This window comes from Vitis vinifera, chromosome 11 (assembly GCF_030704535.1).
Source record: "Vitis vinifera cultivar Pinot Noir 40024 chromosome 11, ASM3070453v1".
Classification (NCBI taxonomy): Eukaryota; Viridiplantae; Streptophyta; class Magnoliopsida; order Vitales; family Vitaceae; genus Vitis; species Vitis vinifera.
Window position 1 is genome coordinate 7,844,212 of NC_081815.1, and position 22,963 is coordinate 7,867,174.

At 35.3% G+C, this 22,963-nt stretch overlaps 1 protein-coding gene across 3 annotated transcripts; it reads right to left on the minus strand.

Annotated features, from left to right (window-relative positions):
* Nucleotides 1-1,289: 1,289 nt before the first annotated feature.
* Nucleotides 1,290-22,731, minus strand: LOC100248351 (sister chromatid cohesion protein PDS5 homolog C). Of its 3 annotated transcripts, none has more exons than XM_010658296.3 (14): nt 22,591-22,731; nt 22,143-22,335; nt 16,325-16,528; nt 15,989-16,170; nt 14,645-14,771; nt 14,361-14,558; nt 7,692-8,666; nt 7,490-7,600; nt 4,783-4,865; nt 3,977-4,028; nt 3,782-3,871; nt 3,665-3,708; nt 2,203-2,277; nt 1,290-2,121 (listed from the first exon to the last, which is right to left on the minus strand). In XM_010658296.3, the coding sequence occupies exons 1-14, from the start codon at nt 22,611-22,613 to the stop codon at nt 1,677-1,679; spliced, it is 2,802 nt and encodes a 933-aa protein (XP_010656598.1). In that variant the 5' UTR covers nt 22,614-22,731; the 3' UTR covers nt 1,290-1,676. The 3 variants fall into 3 exon arrangements, with proteins under 3 accessions (XP_010656598.1, XP_010656601.1, XP_010656600.1); XM_010658299.2 differs by having other exon boundaries at nt 22,143-22,297; nt 22,591-22,722; XM_010658298.3 differs by lacking the exon at nt 22,591-22,731 and adding an exon at nt 22,459-22,571 and having other exon boundaries at nt 22,143-22,375.
* Between the last annotated feature and the right edge of the window lie 232 nt (nt 22,732-22,963).

Below are 22,963 nucleotides of genomic sequence, written 5' to 3' on the forward strand. Positions count from 1 at the left end.
TCAATTTAATATTAGGGGGTCAACTCTTGGAAATTATTTTCCTACTGATGAAAAGAAATGTTGTTCGTTTTTGCTTTTTCTTATGAAGAAAAGCAGGAAGATGATGATGATGAGGAGGAGGAGGATAGAATTTTATAATAACATCTACCATACAAGAATAGCAAATCCCACAATGTTCTCCATGAATAATTCTTAAGGGCTGGCTGCTGGCCATCCTCAAATCCTCACAAGAAGCATTTCATGTCCATGATAGCATATTAAAAAAAAGATAAAAATTATGAATAATTTCTCATTTTAAGTTTGCGAATTATGAAAATAAATGTGAAAATCTGATCAAATCTGACCTTTTGATGCTATTATAGATACCCAAAATATAAATAAATAAATAAATAAAAAGAAAAGAAAAGGATAGGATTGGTAAGATATTCAAGTTGGTATTGGATGATGGGAATGGAGAGGGAAAAAAAAGATTCTAATTTCTTTTTTGTGAATACAAATGGAGATATGCTAGTAGGTAGAGCAAGTACATAAAATTTGTTATTGGTCTCACTTTTAGCATCAAGAAGGAATATAATGAAAAAGCTTGTTATTCATGGTATAATTAAGAAACAATTCATCAAATATTAACTCCTAAAATGGACCCCAAAATCTTTTAAGTGCATACAAAATTTAACAAGTGGATTCCACTCCAGAGCAAGGAGGGGAAAGTAGGCAGTGGGTAGTAGGAGATGACCCCAATTACAAATTTCTAATTCTAAGATTAGTACCAACCTCCTCTAACAGAAAAAGAGAATGGTTAGGTTTGGATTGAGGATAAGTCAATTAACCAATTATTAGGAGCATTAGTGGGGGGACTCTAACACCAACCCAATATATTTTTATAACACCCTCATTCTCACATTTTTCATTGTCTGTCTCAATACCTAAAAGTTCAGCCAAAAAGAAATAAAGATTTAGAGCCCCACAAAGGAACTTTAAATGAACATGCTTTGACTGCCCGTCAAATGCTAATTATACTACTCAAGAACTCCCTTGGTGGGTTACTTATACCATTTGGTCACTAGAATATCTTAAAAGAGAGAGGTACATGTGGATAGATGTTATACATGCCACCAAAGCCGGCTTCCAGTGCTCCACTGTAGCATCCCTAGCAGAGGCATTAAGAGTCAATTTCCAAATTATAACAATACAGTTCCATGCCTAACTGCACTATATTCCCTTCTCAAGAAATGTAAGACCATTTCATGTCCACCCGAGGAATATATAAATATAAATAAAGCCACAAAATGTACAGCAAACTGCAGCATTCAAATATAACCATCGGAAAAACATGAGCTATTTTCAGGATCTTTACTCTCTTTCAAAGCTATTCCAGTTAAAGCAGGTTAAAATATACAGGCTTCAACATCAACTAGCACACTACTCATGGCTTCATGTGTGCCATATAACATGGGCCGGCCATCTGAAAATCAGGAGCACACTTTCAGAATTTTACAGTTTCATTCTACAGACTGTCAGACAAAAATACAGGTTTCAGCAATTGCTTGAAAGCTTCTGCAGATTGATGCTATGCCCAACTAAACGTAATTTAAATGGAGAATATATTTACCAGATGAAAACAAGAGACCAGAAAAAAAAATAACAAAATTACTTTCAGAACCATTGGGCTCATTGCATCAGCCACTAACTCTTCTCTGCCGTTTCTTTCCGCTCACTGTCCCAGCCTGCCGTTCCTTAGTTGAGTCTGATGATTTCCCTACTTTTGTTTCCTCACTTTCTAGAGCCTTCAATGAACCAGAGCTTGCTTTTGTACTTCCATTAGCATTGGACTTGTTTCGTTTTTTGCTCCTGGTTTTGGCGGCCATCTTTGGTGTTCCATCTTTAGATTTAGTGCTAGTCTTGGGTGAGCCATCCTTAGACTTTCGAGGAGTTCTGACAGCAGAATCCTTAGATCGGACTTTACCAGTTTCACCTTTTGATTTATCAGAATTGTCATGCGCTAGTTTTCTAACATTTGCAGGTGTTTTGTCTCTGGATTTGCCACCAGCTTTAGCACGTTTGGTCTTACCACTGGATTTTGCAGCCTCACCTTTGGATTTTCCAGTTGAAGTTCCTCCAACCCTATCAAAAGAAAAATCGACACATCAGCAATCTGCAGTGGTAACAGCTTCAGAAAGCCAAATTTTCAAAATATTGGCTCACTCTTTTGAGGCAATATCTGACTTCATTTCCATGCTTAGTGAATCTGAATTGGTTTTTGCCCTCTTCTTTGGGTGCCTGATCAAGAAGACCAACCAGAACAAAATAGATATAACCAATCCCAATAGCAATCCAGTTAACACTCATCAACAATAAATTTAGCATCAAGCTCAACAATTAAGGTTGCAGGAAGATACATGGAAAATAGTTTTACAAAATACTTGTTTTTTGATGGAAAAATCTTACATTTGTCTTAATATATATACATATATATATATATATATATATATATAGAATTTTCAATATGAAGGGAACTATTTTTCCTTGTGTCTTCTGGGATATCAATTCTCAAGAAATAATACGTGGACAACCACAATGACTTTTTTTTTAAGGCAACAGTACAAATATTAGACTGCCCCTCGCAAGAAGACAGGCTAACTGTTCTAAACCCTAGAACCTAACTCTCTCATCCCCTCAAATAGGTGATACTTTTACTAACATAACCAAAATGAGGAGGGGTGTATACACACCATATTAAGCATCACTCATACCAGAAATATATTGTCTTACATATATGCCCTATCCAACATCTTCAGCACAGTAGCTGTATTATATTTTTCATCAATGCAATAAAGCCATAATGCAAGCAAACCAATCACAAATTCTTCTAATTTCATGCAAAGACATCAATATTTCAACATTTACATGATCAATAAGAAAGCAAACAATGTCAAAGAATCAAAGCTCAGTAAGCACTAAAATCAATCTGGCAGCCAAGCATGAAATCATGTTGTGCTTCTCAACAACTTAAACACACATCTCAGTTACAAAAAGGAATTTAGTTTTTCTTGACCATGCAGAACCAAAGACTCGTGTATGAGTCTCTCTCATAATCATGCACATTTATACTTGCAGTGCTCGACAGCAACCTACTAATACACGAGTCTTTGCATGAATACTACAATACTGATAGCAAGTCCAGAATCTCCAGATCAAGAAAGACGACAGCATAATATAAAAGGTTTGAATTTATTTGCCTGTTGGAACTAAGAGAAGCATGCAGACACAAAGCCAATCAAGATTGTAAACAAGTTCCACAAGGAAATAAAAGATTAACAGAAAATGACAGCTAGAATTAGAAAAGTCAACAACATTTGTGAAATTAGACAAGCTAAGCTTATTTAGCTTGGACAAAATTGTGGTAAGTTTTAGCCGGTGTAAATGAACTAACTATACAGTAATTCTTAGTAAACCCTTTTGTCACTTGTTCTAATATTGCTTCTCAAGTATATTTTCTGATAAAAAAAATTCAAATAAGTAGTTTATCATATATTGACTAGGTGTTCAAGATCAATCATACAGTATTAACTTTCAAGATTTCAATTCCAAGAAAAATTATAATTAAAATTCAAATACAATATAAGAAGCTTATGGTGATCGGCAGGATCAGACAAGAAACACTTACAAATCAGTAGAAGCACCAGGGCTTGTAAGAACAGATGATTTTCCCTGTTATCATAAGGTACCATCAGAAGGAATTACATGATATGGAGTACATCATAAAACCAGTCAATAAACCCACCCCATCTTTTTTAACACTGTTACGTCCAACAAGCTTGTACCGTTCTTCTTTGAGAATCAGTACCTCTACATCGCCATCAGCATATAAAACCTAAAGATTATAACAGTCATGATAATGAATAAATTTTAGAACAGTAAATAGATACTTAGAGGAAACATCTGAGATGTGTACATCCCATAATTCTTGACTTCTCACCTTGTGCTTGCTTTCTTTAGGATCGAAAGAATCAATAACACCTTCATAAAACCTGCAAATAACAAATGATATAAAGAAATATTGTCAGGTTCAATGATTGAGCTTTCATAAGCCCATAGCATGAGCAATTCAAAGAGGATAGTATAAATTAGCACAGCACACATGCATGTGTAATAGAGAAAGCACAGTCAAGCCTCTCTTAAGGAATCAGGAACAGCTTCTGAAAATAACCATATCATAAAGAAGACCACTAGAAAGCGGGCACAGCTAAAACTTCATCTGGAGTTGTGTTTTGTCTTCTAATGATTTGGTGTCTTTCATGCATGAAAACATAACAGGGACAGCTGTTATCTAAAAGTTCATTAAACACATTAGTCACATTAGTAATCACTTGTCTTAAAATATGATTCAAGAAGCACCTCCAATCATAAAATGACTTCTTAAGGAAGTGCTTCCTTAGGCAGTCGATTTTAAAAGTCAGCAGACACCAAGGAAAAATCTGCTAATAATGCAAAAAAGGGCTCCTGAACCCATTGGAAAGAAACCACAAACAAAGTCCCATAGGCAACAAAATGCACATCTCATCTCCCACAGTTTAGAATAATAATACTTCTAGTGCAACCAAAAGGTATAATCCAGGAAGAAGAGTATTCAAAGAACCAAGACACAAATAAACAATGAAACCAAAGGAAAAACAACAATAACTGAGAAAGACAATATCAGGAAATAGCAGATAAATTCCTGCAATTACAAGGCAAATAACCTATATCAGAAATCACAATATATAAATGGCTGGGAACCCTTACGTTTCATCGTCTGGCCACCAAACTTTAATCTTAGAACCAACTAGCTCTTCACCAGGACTTTTATCATCATGTGACCCAGAAGCCTGAAACAAAACAAATAAAAAGCAGGTGTTGATCCATGCCAAAAGATAAACTGGGATCAGCTTGAAACATGGACAGGAAACAACATATGCACACATGCCTAGAATAAACAAAAGAACATCTATTTTTTAGGGATATAAAAAGATAATTATATGGCAGCAAAAAGGAACGAGCAGCACCATAAAGGTAACAATATTAAAACAAGAAAAATCTCAGATCTGGGTACCCAGACCTCTACAAGCACATTGCTTCTAGAACATATGACAAGCAGATGAAAAATGATTTTGGCATTGAAGGTTTACTTATTTACAAGGCCATCAATGGAGTTTACTTAGCCATTTTCCCTCTTCATCATAGAACGAAGGAGACAGCAAAAAGGAAGCAGTGCAAGTAATGATGAAGTGAAGGCGCAATTCAAGGCTTACAGAAGTTTGCAGCTAGTGAGCTCAATCAAAGGTTTCGACAGAAAACACCATCGCAACTTGCCCAACCTATTTTGAATATATAAAAATGAAGTCTCATGTGCGGAAACACAGTGGTACATTGTCATCTTAGGTTTCTTTACTTCTGTGTAACCTTGTAACATTTAACAATACATTCGAATCACAGAAAAGATATAAGGTATTCTGTAAAAGGAACAATAGTTCATGTGTTTTAGAATTATCACAAGCAGGATATCACAGTATGTACAAGTTTTCTACACATTGCAAATCAGATTTCTAACATCAAGTCCAACAAATAAAAAATAATCAAAACTAAAATAAAAAGAAAGTCCATTCCATGCATACAGTTTCAGAAACCCATCTTCCCACCTTTGATTATCATATTAACAATAAGTGCAAACGCTAGAAATAGTTGCTTTTAAAGAGTTCATTGTATCAATTTTTTAGCAGTTCAAAGTTGATATCAAGTATCAAAAGGTAATATGGTAGTAATCAACCCCAAGATGGAAAATTATCCGTCTCCAAAGTGGTGATAGCCTAGAAAACAAGATGGGAATGCTTCTGAAAGATAAGGTGTACTTTAAACAGTCTCAAATAGGGGGCAAAAACCTTGGATGAGAAGTTCATTTGTAGACATAAAAATGGCTATTTAAATCAAGGTTTGGTACTGGCAGTCACAGTTAGAGAGGAGAATCTCACCAATCAAGAAAGTTTCTTAAGCCTAAAATGCTCAAAGGTAAAACTTCACATGAAATGAAAAAGTATTTGATGAGAAGTTTGCTAAAAGGTAAAGGAAACCCTTTCAGGGTGGAGGGGTTCTTTTGTGGGTAAAAAGAGGAAGGCAGTGTGGCAAGTGGGACCGTTTTGCTTGTTTTGGGTCATTTGGAAGGCAAGGAATAAAATTGCCTTTGAAGATAGTATGTTGTTCATCCAAAGGCTGAAAGCTTCTTTTGTGTATTTACTTTGGTCGGAGACCAAATTGTGGATAGGTGGTCCTTCGACTTTAATAGATTTTATAGATTGGGTGGGTTCACGATGAGGGAGAAGGTTTTTTGTTTTTCCTTGTTGTTTTAGGTCCAACTATAAGGGGGTGAGTGTCTCTATACTATACTTCTGTGGGTCGCTATTTTAGCGCTCTTCGTAATACAATTCTTTTGCTTATTGATAAAAAAAAATAAAAAAATAAAAAGTTTGCTAAAAGGTAGAAAATAGGCCATATGAGTTTAATCTACAACTGATGATGGTTTTCCAATCAGATTGTAGTTAATCTCAACAATCATATACTTGCTCAGGCCTCAAACATTGAAGCGAAAACTTAAAAGATAAAATCATCTTCCTTGGTGTTGTTGCTATTGCTTGATAATAGCTGCAGTTCCACTATTTTGCATTTCATATATATTTTCATGTCAGCATCAACATGAGACAAGAGGTTATTATAGGCTCCTCACTTCATTTTCCAGAGTTGAAATTTGTTGGATGATATGATCTTTAAAAAAATGTAAAAATGAGCTTTGAAACACCAATGGAAGTAAGAGACAGGGAAAACCTGCAGACAGTATACCAAGAATTGGGCTATACCCTTTAATAATCAAGTCATGCAAAAATGCATGAACCCAGTATATATTGAGCTATACTGGTCATTATCAGCAAGTTAGATAATACAGCATGGAGACAACACAATTTCTAATTGACACATACATAACACATCAGAAATTAGTGTATCAGGTAGTAATAATAGCAGTACCTCCTTTATTCATACAGGAACCAAAACCAGTCAACATAACATGTATGACCAGTTATAGGCAATATCAAGCAAGAGACCTAAAAGGAGCTATTTCCATGATTAATAATGATTATGGTAAGCAAGTGCTCTGCAACATCAACAGGCCGCAGAAGTTGAAAATTGAAAATATTCAATGACACGCATTCAATCATCATAAAAACACATTTGTATGAACCAATTAATAATTCATACTGCCAAAAAAAACCTTAAAAAATGAATGAAAATAGTGAACTTATATCATAAATCTAGAAACTTGAATCTCAGACAATGAATACACCAAATTACCATGTATAAAATGCAGCAAAAATTTATTGTTGAGATAAAACCAAGGCAATGAAATGCAATTAAATTTAGATGTCACGAAACATGATTACACTGCCTGAAAATCAAGCACACTCACCTCCTTCCCTGGAGTTCGTTTTCTCTTGGATTGTGTCCTAGGAGTTTCCAGCAAGTGCCCTTCCTCTTTATTCTGGGACTTTGTATTGGATTTAGCAGAAGAAAACATTTCCTATACAGCTCAAAACGATAAAAGCGTTTACTGGACTGATTCAACTTGACACAATTGGCAAAAACCAAGAGTTAAAAAAATTAGATAATACCTTAATAGACAACTCTCCATTTAAATCCTTCTTCAAATTGCTCTTGCCTCTTCCTCTATTTTTCTTACCATCTTGATCGTCTCTTGACACTTCATCCTCATTGGCAACCCCTAAGCCCACCTTTTTACCAGACTTCTTTGGTTGTTTCTCCCTGGATTCTTTCTTCTTCATGATAGCATCATCTCCAAGGGTTGAAGTTTTCTCATCATCATTATTTTCAACAAGTGCCTTTTTACCTGTTCGTTTCTGCCTTTTGGTTTCTGAATCACTTGCTCTCTCAAATTCCTTTTTAGTCAGGACAGTTGTAGAGGGTGGAACTTCCCCCTCAACCTGGTCCTGCAACAAATTTCCCATTGGCACTGAAGTAGAAATCAGATCAGCTTCCAGATTCTTGCTTCCCTTCTTCTTTGTCCTTCTTTGGCTCCTTTTGGAAGCACTTCCATCAGGCTGGCCCTCACTCAAAGAAGGCAAAGGGTTTGGCATCTCATTTTTTCCAGCTTCTTGAGAGGGAATTTGAGTGGTTTCCTTTTCATGTTGAAAAGGAACATCAGCAATGTTGGAAGATGGGTCAACAGAAGTTGAGCTCCCAATCTCTCCAACACAGCTCTTCGGTCCCAAAAGTTCCAAAGCTTCTTTTCCGCTGTCAATTTGAGACTGGCCAGATGTTTCTGTTTTAGCAGTCGAACTGCAGGATTTCCTTCCCCTTCTCTTTGTGGGCTGCTTGGATTTTGTTTCTGATTTTTCAACATCCACAGGATCACTTTCAGGTTCAGCCTTGATTGTTGCATCATTACCTTTGGACTGATTAATTTGATGGGATTGCACCAGCCCCTTGTTAGGAGAAACTGGATTAACTAAAGAATCACTAATCCCAATCTGAACAGTACCATTGCTTGTCACCAATTTTCCTGATGTGTTTGTTGTGCCATCACGCCCTCCAGAACATGAAACATCTGGTGCAAGAGCTTTAGCATCCTGAAAAAACAGAAAATTAAGTTTGCCCATGCTCTTTCAAATGCCAACTATTTGGAGAAGTATTGTTGAAGAATTTGTCTGTTTATAGCATGCCCGTGGTCTTTGACTACAAACTCAACGTCAAAAGCAAAGAGAATACAATATGTTTCATGCCTTGGGCAAACATTAACTGCACCAAAAAAGAAAACATAATGTTTTGACCAGACACAATAACAAAAACATAAGATATATGGCTTTGTTTGGTAATAGTTTTCTATTCTCCAAAATTTTAAAAAAGGAAAAAAAAAAGGGGGGGGGGGGGGGGGGGGGGGGGAACACGCTTAACAATCAGAAAAAATAAAAAAAATAAAAAAATAAAAATAGTTTTCTATTCTTAAAAATAGAAAACCAAGTTTTACAAATATGGAGAATGATAAAAAATAAAGTACTACATATAAAAATTATTTTTAAAATATATTTAAAAACATAGAAAACAAGTTAAAAACATTTTAGGCTCCCAAACAAACTTTTGTTTTGCAAAACATTAGAGAATAGTTTTCAAAAACTATTCTAAAAACTGTTTTTCAAAATGCTTTCCCAACAAAGCCTATGTGTCTTGCATGCGCTGGTTGATGCATTCAAACTAGTCCTTTCTAATCCCTTGCTCTCATCCTCTTAAAGTGAGCACACAAATGAGTAGGGGGAAAAAAATTCAAAAACCAAACCAATATGCACACAAAAAACATAAAACACCCCCCACCCCCACACAGAATCTAATATACAAATATGCATATATAGATCTACAGTCCATTAAGATAACATCGCAACATGCCTTCGGTGGCTCATCTTAAAACAATCCGCTCATCTGCCTGAAGTCTCTCTGATGAGGATGAATCTCTAAGATATACATCAAAAAAGGGAATTTGTATTAGTTGTAATAAGAATCAGATTAGTATTACTTGAAATTAAATTAGGATTAGTATTAGTTAGAATTAAATTAGCATTAGTATTAATTGGAATTAAATTCAGATTAGTATTTGTTAGAGATAAATTAGGAATAGCTAGTTAGATTATAAGATAATTAGAATTATAGTCATAATATGTAATTAGAATCTAGTAGACTTTGGATTTCTTAGAAAAGCCTATAAATAAGACTAATCAATGTAAATCAAATGAATGAATTGATTTATATTAATAATATTATGTTTTTTCATTACAAGTGTTGAAATCCTCAATGGTGAGACTCCATTGATTTTCTTTTAGGTGAAACTCCTAAAAGGCCTTAGTGAGACTCTAAAGTTTCCATCTTTTCTTCGTTGTTTCTTCTCTCTATTTTTTTAATTTATTTTTTCTCTACCATAAACTTCATTCCTTGTTCCTCACCTTACACCTTAAAAATAAAACCCTAGTCCACCTACTTTAAGTGTAGGCAACCATCCTAGGGTTATCCTACATCAGTTTTGGTATCAGAACAAAAGTTCTTAGCATTAAGGCATATGCAATTAAGGAGTGGAACAACATATGCAAACATTGGTGAAGGCTACAACCTTTTTATGCAACCATTGGTGAACATACCAAGGCTAAACGAAAAGGAGGATTGGCAAAGTACGAGCATCTTCCGAACTTTTGTTGTTTGCCAAGGGAGACTATGTACTTTGATTATTGATGGACGTAGTTGTTCCAATCTAGCTTTAGAGGAGCTTGTTGAGAAGCTTAATCTAAAGACAGAAGATCATCCAAATTCCTATCAAATAGCATGAGTAAATGACACGTATATTTTGGTAAGTTCTCATTGTCTACTGACATTTAGTTTCAATAATAATTTTGAGTTATAAACATGGTGTGATGTTTTGCTAATGAAAGTTGCCCATATTGTGCTTCGAAGACCCTGGTTTTTTTATGAAAGGGTCCAACATGATGGATATGAGAACAGTTACACACTTGAGCGCAATGGGCATAAGAAGATCCTCTGTCAAATGAAAGAAATTCCACCACTTAAGCAACCAGAGGAAAAATTAGCATCCTCGAAACTAGAAGAGCTATAAGATACTCCCATTAAGAAGCAATTCAAAGTTACTAGTAAGGAGGAAGAAATCGTCAATCATGAATCTAGAATACAAGAGGTGATGAAACCGATCCTAAAGCAATCTTTAGGAGTGCTCAAAGAAGTTGTAAAAACTTTAGAAGAACCGGTCCTTGAATTTACAAGGCAAAACATTATCATGGTTAGTAGCAAACATGAAGAATCTACTGAAATTTCTTATGAATATGGGAAATTGAAGAATCTTATTCTTCCACAAGACAATTTATAAGAAGAGTGTGGAAAGCAACTCTCCACAAATTTGTTGATGAAACATAATTATTTTTAGAACTATCAACTTATTTTACAACTTTGGAAAGTTTTTCAAAGTTTGGCATTTGGTTTGCATGAAATTGAACAAATCCAAGAGATCTTGAGATTTAGTCTTATCATGGTAAATAGTTGACGAAGAAAAAAATGGTGGAAGGCATTGCTTGGAATTTCAATTGACTATGGAAAATCACTAAAACTCAAGGTCTAGTTTTTTTTCAAGTTAGGGGGAATTGATGAGGATGAATCTCTAAGATATACATCAAGAAAGGGAATTTGTATTGGTTTTAATAAGAACCGGATTAGTATTACTTGAAATTAAATTAGGATCGGTATTAGTTAGAATTAGTATTAATTGGAATTAAATTAAGAATAGTATTTATTGGAGTCAAATTAGAATTAGCTAATTAGGTTATAATATAAATCATAATATGTTATTAGAATCTGGTAGACTTTGAATTTCTTAAAGAAGCCTAAAGACTAATCAATGTAAATCAAATGAATGAATTGATTTATATTAATAATATTATGTTTTTTTCATTGTAAGTGTTGCAATCCTCAATGGTGAGACTCCATTGATTTTCTTCTAGGTGAAACTCCCAAAAGGTCTTAGTGAGACTCTAAAGTTTCCATCTTTTCTTCATCGTTTCTTCTCTCTCTCTATTTTTTTAATTTATTTTTTCTCTACCGTAAACTTCATTCCTTATTCCTCACCTTACACCTTAAAAATAAAAACCCTAGCCCACCTACTTTGTGTGTAGGCAACCATCCTAGGGTTGTCCTACATCACTCCACTACAAATGACAATGTAACCATAAAATCCAAATGTATAGTTCTGCTTTGGCAATCTCTCAAGCACGGTAGAAACACCCCAACCAATGCTTTAAAAGGATAAAGGTGGTCTTGAGGTGTCTTGCTCAAATGAAGTGAGACCTAAGCCTTGAAGCAAAACAAGGCATAAACTCAATTTAAAGAAAAATAAAAAAGAATAAAAACCAGAAAATAATAATAAATCATACGTATATTTAATAATAAGAAAATCATACAATTCATAATAACCAAACTAATTGCTTGTTATTGTCAATAGTTTCAAATTTAATTCTTTCTCTCCTCTAAAATCCAACTCTCTCAGGACTTCATTACACAATTCTCAACAATACCATCACTATCATTAGTAGGATTCTAATCATCATCATATCTAATTTCTCTATTATCCTAACTGTCAACATTAATGCACACATTCTTTTTCTTCATCTATCAATTGCAATGATCTTTTTTCTTTATTTCAATCACCTTTTTCCCTCTCCATTTAAAGGTTTAATTGAAAACCAATTAAGTCTTCACTTCATAAAAGGTTTAACCCTAGTATATGTGTGTGTGTATACATATCAAAAGCCCATAAAGGTTCTAAACAATTAAAACCCTTAGAATATTTGAGGCTTAAGCATCAATAGCCTTGATTCTATAGCCTAAATGGGTGAGGCTTAAGCCTCAATTATGCCATATTGAGTCTTAGCCTTGGTTACCCTATATTGAGGCTTAAGCCTCAATTACCCTGTATTGAGGCTATAACTTCAAGGCTAATTTGCATAGCCTCAACTTGAGGTGAGTCTTAAGGCATAATAGAATCACTAGAATTTTCAATATACACAAAATCATTATTGGGTGATATCTTCCATGGTTAAAGAGACTCTTTTAGGTCGCATGAATCCTCTGTAGGTTGAAGACACAAGATGATTTGGAGAGCAGCTCCACCGTGCACCTTTTGGACTATATGGAAAGAAAGGAATCAAAGGCACTCCATAAAAGGAGCAATCGGATCAAGCCTTGAAAAGTTCTTATTTATTTATTTTTCCGGGTGAAGTTGTGCACAGATATAGGTGTTATGTCCTTGATTTTGTTGATTGGTTGGGTTTTATCTAGGAGAGAGAGATGTTATTGTTGTTCTCTCTACTTTGGTTGTCTTTTGACATGCATAATATACATCTTGTCTACTTTAGTGTGACGTGTCTTTAGCACTAATTTATAAAATCTTTTCACTTACCTATCAAAACAAGATATTATTCTTATTATTACCATATTTCCCTAATAAGCAAATTAGGCTATGTTAGGCTGAAAATACTAAGGAACTCATTGTGTTAGTCTTGAGGAAATTATAAATTTTCTAGAGAACAATTTTCAAAAGAAAAAAATGAGGAGAAACATCATTCCAAATTTTTTCTGGAAACCAGTCACCATACTCGAAGAAAGCATGTGCAATGAAAATTGAGAAAGTTGATAAAATAGCCAAAATGCAACAAAAAGACCAATTAATTGGGAATCAACAAAAGTCAACTTGGTGATCAATTATTAAATAGCCAAAATGAAACAAAAAGACCAATTAATTGGGGAATCAATAAAAGTCAAGTTAGTGACCTATTATAGTAAAACATAGAAGTTTTAAAAGAAAAATAAATATCTAAAAAACGAAATCTAATGAAATTAAATAGTCTGTAATAAGGTTACTTTAAGTCAGGTTCAGGAACCCAATCATAATAGGATTTGGTCTAGGTTGGATTGAATGCTCACAAAGGATGTGGTCCACACCAGGACACAGAAATATACGCAATAGTTGTGTTGAAAAGAATAACCTGCTGTATCCATATGAACATGGTTGTCACATACACAATTAACCAAATTTATGACAGGTTTCTGAATTCAAAATAAAACCAGGTGGGACTCAAGTTGCAATCACCTCAACCCAAACCTATCTACCTACCATCCCTAGATCCCCTACCCAGTTGGATTTGGGTTGTCAAGTATGATTAAGAGTTTGGATAATGATATTTAAATCTCTGACAAAAAAAAAAAATTAAACCCCTACTTTTTATGGGTAAACTCGACTAAATGTGTTCAACAGAGTGTTCCATAAAAATGAATGTCATCCTTATACATTTGATTTTCTAGGTACCTGATATCATTTGATATATTTTCCCATTTAGTGAAATCTATTTAAAAACTTAAATTTACCTAGCAGCACACATAATAAAGAAGATTCCAGATACAGAAATTAAAAAAAATTAAAAATAAATTAAAAACATGGAATACATAAGGCATTACCAAAGCAATGGTCCCAAACCCTAAAGTAGAAACAAGGAGTTAGACTCATCTAGAACAGGTATATGTGCAATTAAAATACAGAATTATGTTAAAACTGTAGAAGTTGTCAGTGCCTTTGGTAGGCTATAGAAAACCCTAATGGAATAGATAAAAATATAACATGCCTATAGGACCAGAAAGAGTATCAAAACTAAGTAAAATCAGAGGTAACAAAATTAAATTATTAATGATAGAGAAGTTATGAAAACAATAAGAAAGATGCATACCACACATTCATTAGAAACATTAGCATCATTGTGCTTTATAGCATCAGATGTCTCCTGGCATATGGAAGCAACAATTTCATAGTAATTGTCCAAGGGAAAACCCATGAATTCTACTGCTTGCATCATGTAGGGTCTAAGTTTCAAGGCACAATTTTGAATTACTTTCTTCCCCAGCTTCCGTGCAATAAGCAAAACATCCTGGAGATAACGAAAATATCATTAAGAGCAAACAAAAGATAGATGATCCAAACAAAATGTAAAAAGATGCTTGAATAATGAAGTACCTGATTTCCAACCCTTAAACTATCCAAGAGGGGTGCAAGAAGCTCTGGTGAAACCTCTTCACTTTCTTCTAAGACCAAGGTCATAATGGTCTCCATCGATGAATAGACATCATCTGAGTGGGTTTCCCTGAAGGTTATAAATGACCAATCTATAAATTGGAACACATACAACAAAACTTAACAGGCAAACCTAATCAATAATAAAGAAGGAAAATAAAAATAAATGGAAGGAATATTAAAGAACTGCATATCTATTTTTTTTATCACTGTACTGAACAAGCAAATACCATTATAACTTGGGACAATTATAAAACACAGCTAATCCAAAGGCAAAGAACCTAAAACAGGGGAAAGATTATCAACATTCAACCACATCAAAAGTTACACAGGCATCAAAAGTATTGGGCTAAATTACATTAGAAAGGGAAAAAGAATGCAATTGCTTCTCCAGGTTGCTATTCAAGCAACATTTCAAAAGTAACTTGTGAGAACCGGTCATACACATCGTGATCTTATCTCCTTGGCTAACAATGGACTTAAAACAGTAACTAAGTTATTGCATCCTCAAGCTTGACCTTTTATTTCTTTCTTTTTTCTTCTTCCCCAACTCAGTTACCCACTATTTTAGATACTAATATTCAGTCAACTCACTGGAAATACATAGAAATAAAATATACTTTAAAGCTCCTTGAAAAAGGAATCCAGAAGGATAACGCATGTGTTGAGCCAATAATGAAGAGCCGAATAAACTTGAAGCTTCCAAACACAGATTCTGAAATTCCATAACATACAGAGAAGAAAACAAAACAAAAGCAGTAAAATGAATCACCAAGATTTGAAACTTTTCACACTATTTTCAGTCCCTATAGTGAATAAAAATTCTTCCAAGAGTCAGAACCAAAATATGCTAATATTTCAAATCAGCAGTATCATTTGTTTAGAAAAACCAATATTATAATGAAGAAAGTGCCTCATTAGAGATTGTTCACCTTAACAAATTAACCAAAGGATCCCAGAGCAAGGAGCATTAAAATGCATATGCGAATGACAACCATAAATTTTAATTAAAAAAAAAAATATCTGCAGTGCAGTTATCTTCCTAGGTTAGACATATTTTTTTGGAAAAACACATCAACATCATGAAATCCTGAATAGATGAACATCCATAAGAGACAGGATCTTTTTCATAGGCATCTATAAGAGAATAAGGTTACACTGATCAAAATGCCCATCGCAATGTACCAGGAGATTTCTTTTCTACCACACATAAAAAAACTGCCAAAAGAATAATAATAATAAATAAAAGGGCAAGTGAACATGCGAGCACCATAGTTAAGTTCCCACCTTATAGTTCCCAAGAAATGTTTGAACATCTTTATAATCAGGGAATCACATTCAAGATCCAGCATGACAACGCATGATCTGACCTTTGCAACAGTTTCAAGGATTGAAACTCTCTTAGGATATGATCGACTGGAAGTATCAGACAAATTTTCGAATGTTGCTACAATCAACTCAAAAATTTCCTGTGAGTCAATCCAATAGAAAGAGAAGTATCTATTAATTTCTCAGTTCCTCTGGTTGCATGGGTGCATTTGCATGAACTTGAAGAAAAATTTAATGTGATGCATATTTTTGAGCCTCAAACATTTATAAAAATTTGGCACAGTTAGGTAATACCTTCATCTGGTCATCATCGTAAGGAGCATCTGGAGCTGTTATTCTAGTGATCTCACTGATGCAAGATGCAACAACAACTCTCACATCCACATCCAAATGATTCAACAGTTCTTTCACCACAAGTGCCTTCATTGCAGGGCATACTGCAGTTTGCATAGATTTTGATGGAGATTGCTCTACCTTTGCTAAAAAACTCTCAAGTTTCTAGAGAAGAGGAAAAAGAAGATCAAACAGCAGGAGGCAAAACAGAAGCAGATGAAAGCAGCTTATCAAACTAGTCAAGTGGATGAGCAACAAAGAGGCATTTTTTCAAAGAAAGTTAAGTTATTAAAAAGTTGAATACCAAGATAAAGGTTAAAAGACATTACAAGTTTTGATATCAACACTAGCATGAGTTGGGAATTACAAGTTTTTAAAACATTCCCAGCTGTTTAGAGAAGTCATACAAAGGATATTGTGGCACCAAATATGTAGACAGATTCTCAGAGTGAGGATCAATAAAATAATTGACATTGACAAGGTTGAGTTCCTAAAATATAATGTTATTGACAGTTTTGGTAATTTCCAAAACTATAGAGCTTGCCAGGCAGTATTGAGTCTTTACAATGAGTCTGCCTGATATTCTTTGTCATCACCTAGTTCCATTTTTACATGATAATTGTATCTCAAGAAAATTTTAATATATAAATATGACACTAATAAATATTTTTAGTTATCCAAAGAAACGATTGAAGACAAAAAAGAGCCACTTGAAAGAAGTTACAAGTTAGAAAGTCAAACCAAAGGTGAAATGTTAATGTGAAATTTGAACCAAATAAAGACAAATCAAGCTTATATCCTAATTATTTCTTATCAATGGGACCCCAGCTGGCCTTTTTCATAGCTTAGGAGGGTGGTTGAGGCAAGGAAACCCTTTATCTCCTTATTTATTTGTTTTGGCTATGGAGGCTCTTAGCTTTCTTCTTAAGAGAGGTTTGGAGGGGGGGAGTTTATTTCAGGCCTTAAGGTGGGAGGGCAAAGGCCGTGAGAGAGTGGAGGTGTCTCACCTTTTGTTTGCAGACGATATATTGATTTTCTGTGAGGCTTGCAAGGACCAGCTATTGCATCTTCATTGATTTTGACATGGTTTGAAGCAATTCTGAAACTTAAGATCAACCTAGAAAAAAATGAGTTAATCCTAGTAGAAAGGATTCTTATTACGAAGGAGTTTGTGGGCATTCTAGTGTGTAGGGTGGGGTTACTACCTTCCAAGCATCTTGGTCTTTCTTTGGGTGTTGTTTTTTAGTCAAATACAATTTGTGACTTGGTGGAAGAGAGGGTGCATGGAAGGCCTACAAGGTGGAAAAGGCAATACCTGTCCAATATGTGGTGTACGTGTGGGGAGTGGAGGGTGGCTGACTCTAATCAAAAGTACCTTGTCTAGCCTTCCCATTTATTTCATGCCCCTTTTTGTTATTCCAAAATTGCAAAAAATTCAAAGGAACTTTGTGTGGGAAGGGGAATCTCTTGAAAATAAGCCTCACTTGGTGAATTAGATCAAAGTTTGTAAGCCAAAGTTTTTTTTGATAGGCAAAGGCATATAAAAAGTATATTAATAAAAACAGGGCACCCAACGGCTAACCCAAAGCATACAGGAAGTATACAATAGGCATGTAAAACAAAAGAAAGAGGGATACAAAAAACTCACACACCCTCATCTATAGCCCAACCACTCAAAAAAGTTAATTAAAGAATTAGGTATTTCAGCTATATACAACTTAAACCAAGACCACAAATTACAAACAAAAGAAAATTTCAACCTTTGGATCGAAAAATCATCATTTTCAAAAACAACCCTATTTCTTTCCTTCCAAACCGTCCAAAAAAGGCACAAAGGGGCTGCTCTCCAAACCTTTACACGCTTCTTGCCCACAAACGCACCATATCACCCAAGAAGGATCTCCTTCCCTGACGATGGAAGAACCCACATCACACCAAAAAGGTTAAATAACAACTCCCATAATACCCTAGCCTTGGTGCAATGAATTAGAAGGTGATCAACAGTCTCTTCAGCAGCGCCACAAAGGTAACATCTAATCGGAATAGACCAGCCCCTCTTTTTTAGCTGGTCGTTGTTAGAGCTTTACCCCAAGTGGCTTCCCAAGCAAAAAAAAACTGACCTTAGTAGGAACACAACTTTTTGTGTTGAACAAGACTTTCTTAGGCAAGCAAAGTGACAACTTCATATCAAAAGGGGAGCCCTTGTGGAAGCAAGTAATCATTGGTAAATTTGGGGTAGAAGAAGGGGGTTGGTGATCATTAGAGGTAAGGGAGGGTTACAACATAGGGTTATGGAAGGCTTTAAGGAGAGGATGAGACCCTTTAAAAAGTAAGATTTCTTTCATTGTGGGCAATTAAAGAAGGGTCATATTTTGGAAGGACATTTGGTGCAAGAACCACCCTTTGAGGGGCCTTTTTCCCATCTTTGTTTGCTATAGTCACCTTAAAGGATGCTTAGGTTTGTGATGCCTAAAAGCAAGTTGAAAATGGGGGGCATTGGAACCCTCGTTTCTTAAGGAATTTCCAGGATTAGGAGTTGGATTGTATTGAAGCTCTCTTTTTTGTGTTTATAAGGATGATGAGGTAGTGTGGAAGGGAGGCAAGTTTTTAGTTCAATCTTTCTATTATGGAGATGGTTCAGAGGCATTTAGAATCTTTCCCCACGATGCTTATTTGGAATTCTTTGGTACCAACAAAAGTGTGGTTTTTGTTTGGAAAACAACTTAGAAAGAGATTCTAACTATGAACAACATGAAGAGGAGAGGTTAAACATTGGTGAATAGATGTTTTATGTGCAAAGGTAAGGAGAAATCTTGTGATCACATCCTTCTTCATGGCTCTAAGGCAATTTTGTTGTGGCAATTGATCTTCTCCATGTTTGGAGTGGTTTAGGTGTTGCATTCCTCAGTCAAAGCAATGCATCTAAGTTGGCACGATTGTTTCGTTGGAATCGCTCCTCTTTGTTTGTTCTGAACCATTTAGAAAGAGAGAAATAAAAGGGCTTTTCAAACTATTAAGCTATCAAATCAAGAGCTAAAGTTCTCTTTTTTGTATAACTTTTTAGAATTGACCAAAGGAGTCTAGGGGTTAAGTACTTGTCTATTATTGATTTTATCAATTGGTTAGGCTATTGGAAAGGGGAGGGTCTACTTCTTTTTATGCTTCAAAGCGCACTTGTATACTTCTTGTGTACCTCATGTAGCCTTTTTTGGCACTTTAATCTATTGAAATTTTGCTTATCAAAAAAATGAAGAAAAAATTCAAGCTTATATCCATCTCAACAAGAAAGAAGTTTGAAATTCAAAGAGCACTCAAAAATCAACAACAAACTTGAGTTAATGGAATGCTACCACAACCTATTGGACCTCCCATTTAGTTTTGCCTTCAAAATATACTTTGGAGTTAGTTTAGGAGAAGAAATTGGCAAGGGGTTACTACATGTCACTATCCACAAAAAGGGAGGAAACCAACACTTGCTGAAATTTAAAGAAGCCCCACCATACCACCATGTTGCTTTAATGTTTTCATTTAGGATGAAACTTCTTTTATAGACACTCAATATGGGTATATCCATTAGTAAAAACGTATAAGATTTGTTCAAGTTCCCAAAAATGGAGAATGAAAGACATAAGTAATAACATCCTCTTTCCCTTTGACGGTAGCTCTTTCCCATACCCATAAGATAACCAACACCAACAAAGGCAAGATTCCATCCTAGACCTTTACTAAAATCCTCTAGATACTTTACCAGCTAGATTACACCTTGGCCAGAAAATAGATAATGTACAGTGCTTTGCTCATTGTAAATCCAATCAGATGGAACAAGGAGGGTCCTCTATAGACTACTACCCACTTTTATAACTTGTGGAGAAATATTTGTACAAACAAGAACCTTGCCCACAAATTGCTATTACTTTTTTGTTTTTTTTTTATAAGTAAAATAAGGATGTATTAATTGATTTAAAAAATCATACAAAACGTATACAGAGCAATCAAAAAAATTCAAGGTGAAAAAACACAAAAACCAACAACTGCCCCCTACGAAGAGCCTAACCAGCCCACAAAATCTAACAGCGACATTGATCCATCCCCAATGTACAATCTAACCCAATCCCAGTAAAGATACAAAAAAGAACTTTTAATTGTTTGATCCAAATGAACCAAAAAAGGCCTAAGGGAGTAGTCTTCCAAGCTTTTTTCCTTTTTTTCACCAACAAAAGAGCCACACTAACTCAAGAACATCCGTCTCACTGAGGAATGCATAACCCACTGTACATCAAAGAGCAAAAATCAACTACCACGACATGTGAGCTTTCGAATAGCAAAGGAGAATATGATCTCCCGTCTCTTCTTCTACTTTGCACAAATAACATTTATTAGGCATCCTCTAACCCTTCCTTTTGAGCCTATCCTAAGTCAAAATTTTGGCCCAAGATACTTCCCAAGCAAAAAAAACTAACTGTTGCAAAAGCCCAAGTGTTCCAAACTACACTATAAAGGAAAGGCTACACTCTCTTACTTGCCAAGGAGGAGTAAAAAGACTTACTTTAAAAGTCATCATTCTTAGTCTCCAACCACACCACACTATCATCATTACCTAAAAAGATCGGATAATCATGCAGTCTCCCAAAAAAGACAGTAGCTTCCTTCAACTCTCAATCATTCAACTGTCTAAAGAACCTAGGGCCCCAACTACCACCATCCTAGACATCAACCACCCAAGAATCATTTGAAGAGGCTATAGAATAGATATTCAAGAACAAATCCCTCAGAGGTGTACCCCTACACCACTTATCCTTCCAAAACTTCACCCTGTCCCTGGAACCAACCTTAAAAACTTGTTTTGTAGCTGTATGGATAGACCCAGATATTAAATGGACCCTTGGTGTAATCGTTAAACCTCTATGTGCCTTTCCCACATTTGTCTGCAATAGCTGAAATGCCATGGTGTAGGACTTCATAATGAAAAAAAAAAAAAAAAAGGAAGTCTGTTCCACCAATATTAAATTAAAAAAATAATAATAACACAGAGGATGAATTCATTTGAGCAATTCATAACATGATTTTATAGTTCTCAAGTGCAACCTTCCGAACAGACATGGGGAAGCAGATAGAATCTAATTAGAGGAGTCTCATAGGCATTTTTTTAATCAGGATGGCAATAAGAAAAGTACAAGGAGAATTCTCATGAAATTGTTAACATGGTAAGAATAGACACGTCCTTAGTTCCTGTAGGATATCACACGGGATAGCTCTGAATGGCAATGACAATGTATTTAGAATTACCCCTAGTTGAGTTTCTAGGGATTTTTAAAGTTCAATTTAGCTAAAAATTTTGTGAGTTAGCTTTGGTTCAGACCCTAATGAATAGCTGTCACTTGCAGGATAGGTTCAGTTTTCAGCCTTAGACCTAAATTCACCTGGACTCAGCCATTTTAGCATTTGATAAACCTCACAAAGTTGTAAGAAACGGCGTTCAATCCATGCATGCTAGAACAATCACCAATATTCTTTAACTAAATTCATGCAGCAAAACAAGTATTTCAACATTTAAACATAAATACAAAGCAACAAGCCCCATCAAAACAAACAATAAATATAAATTCAACAAATCAGAGTTACTTCATAACCATATGTAAGGATCCTAAGAAGAAAATTTCATAATTCATAAAAGAATTAACTAAAGAAAACAAAAATCAAACAAGCCGTGAAACCCTAGCCAAAGATCTCTGCAAACGAAGAAAAATATCTGCCCACCAGAGCAAAGATAATGTCTTACGTCAAGCAGACTAAGAAGTTCTTCCACACATGGTAAAGGCTTCAGTAGCTCTTCTCCTGCAGCCACGAGCTGTTCTTCCAGCTCCTTGTCCGTAACCGCCATCTTCTCCCTCCCTCCAGAGCCCCTAAGCCTTGGCTCACCCCAGCAATAAAACCCTAGAAACGAATCAGAATCACAAGATACACTTACACCACTGCAAAACCAAATCCAACGGTTGTTTGGCCCCAGAGAAGCTGAAAGGAAAATGAAAAGGCAAAAGGAAACTTATAATTCATTTAAGGGTTTCAGGCGGGAAAAGGATTTCTAATTTCCGTACCAGTTAAACCAAATCCACCGCCTGTTTGGTTCCCGAGAAACCGAAATAAAAACTAAAAAAAAAAATTCCTATTTTCCACAAATTTCCTGTCTAGGGTTTTCAGATGCGAAAATGACGTTTAATTCCGTTTACCTGTTTTTTGGAAACGCGTTCATTTTAATAAAATTGTTGGGGCCGTAGCCATGAAATGAGAGATTGAGGCGTTCTTTTTAATTTTTTTCTTCTCCTCTCTTGTTAGGGGACACGAATTGAGAATCTGAAGGATCTGTTCGGATTCCGGAAAACTTTTTGGAATATAGCTAAAGGTCTGTTTGGAATCCGCCACTGCCTGTTCCCTCGTGGCGCGTGACGCGTGGCTTCGACTGTTTTCACTTTTCACCTGGCCCCAACTGTTACTAGCCCCGAGTCGTTTCGCCTTTTTCCTGGTATTCCAAATATACCCCTCCATAAATTTTACTGACATCGAAAATGAATTAATTTTCCTATGGTATCAAGGAACAAAATT

Bases quoted from the DNA above. Each gene is read 5' to 3' on its own strand.
- LOC100248351 (XM_010658296.3), bottom strand. From the start codon at position 22,613: ATGAACGCGTTTCCAAAAAACAG. The intron at 16,529-22,142 runs GTAAGACATTAT...CCTCTTCTCTAG, and splicing joins AACTTCTTAGTCTGCTTGAC to AAACTTGAGAGTTTTTTAGC. The intron at 2,278-3,664 runs GTAAGTGTTTCT...CTTCTTGATCAG, and splicing joins CCTGGTGCTTCTACTGATTT to GCACCCAAAGAAGAGGGCAA.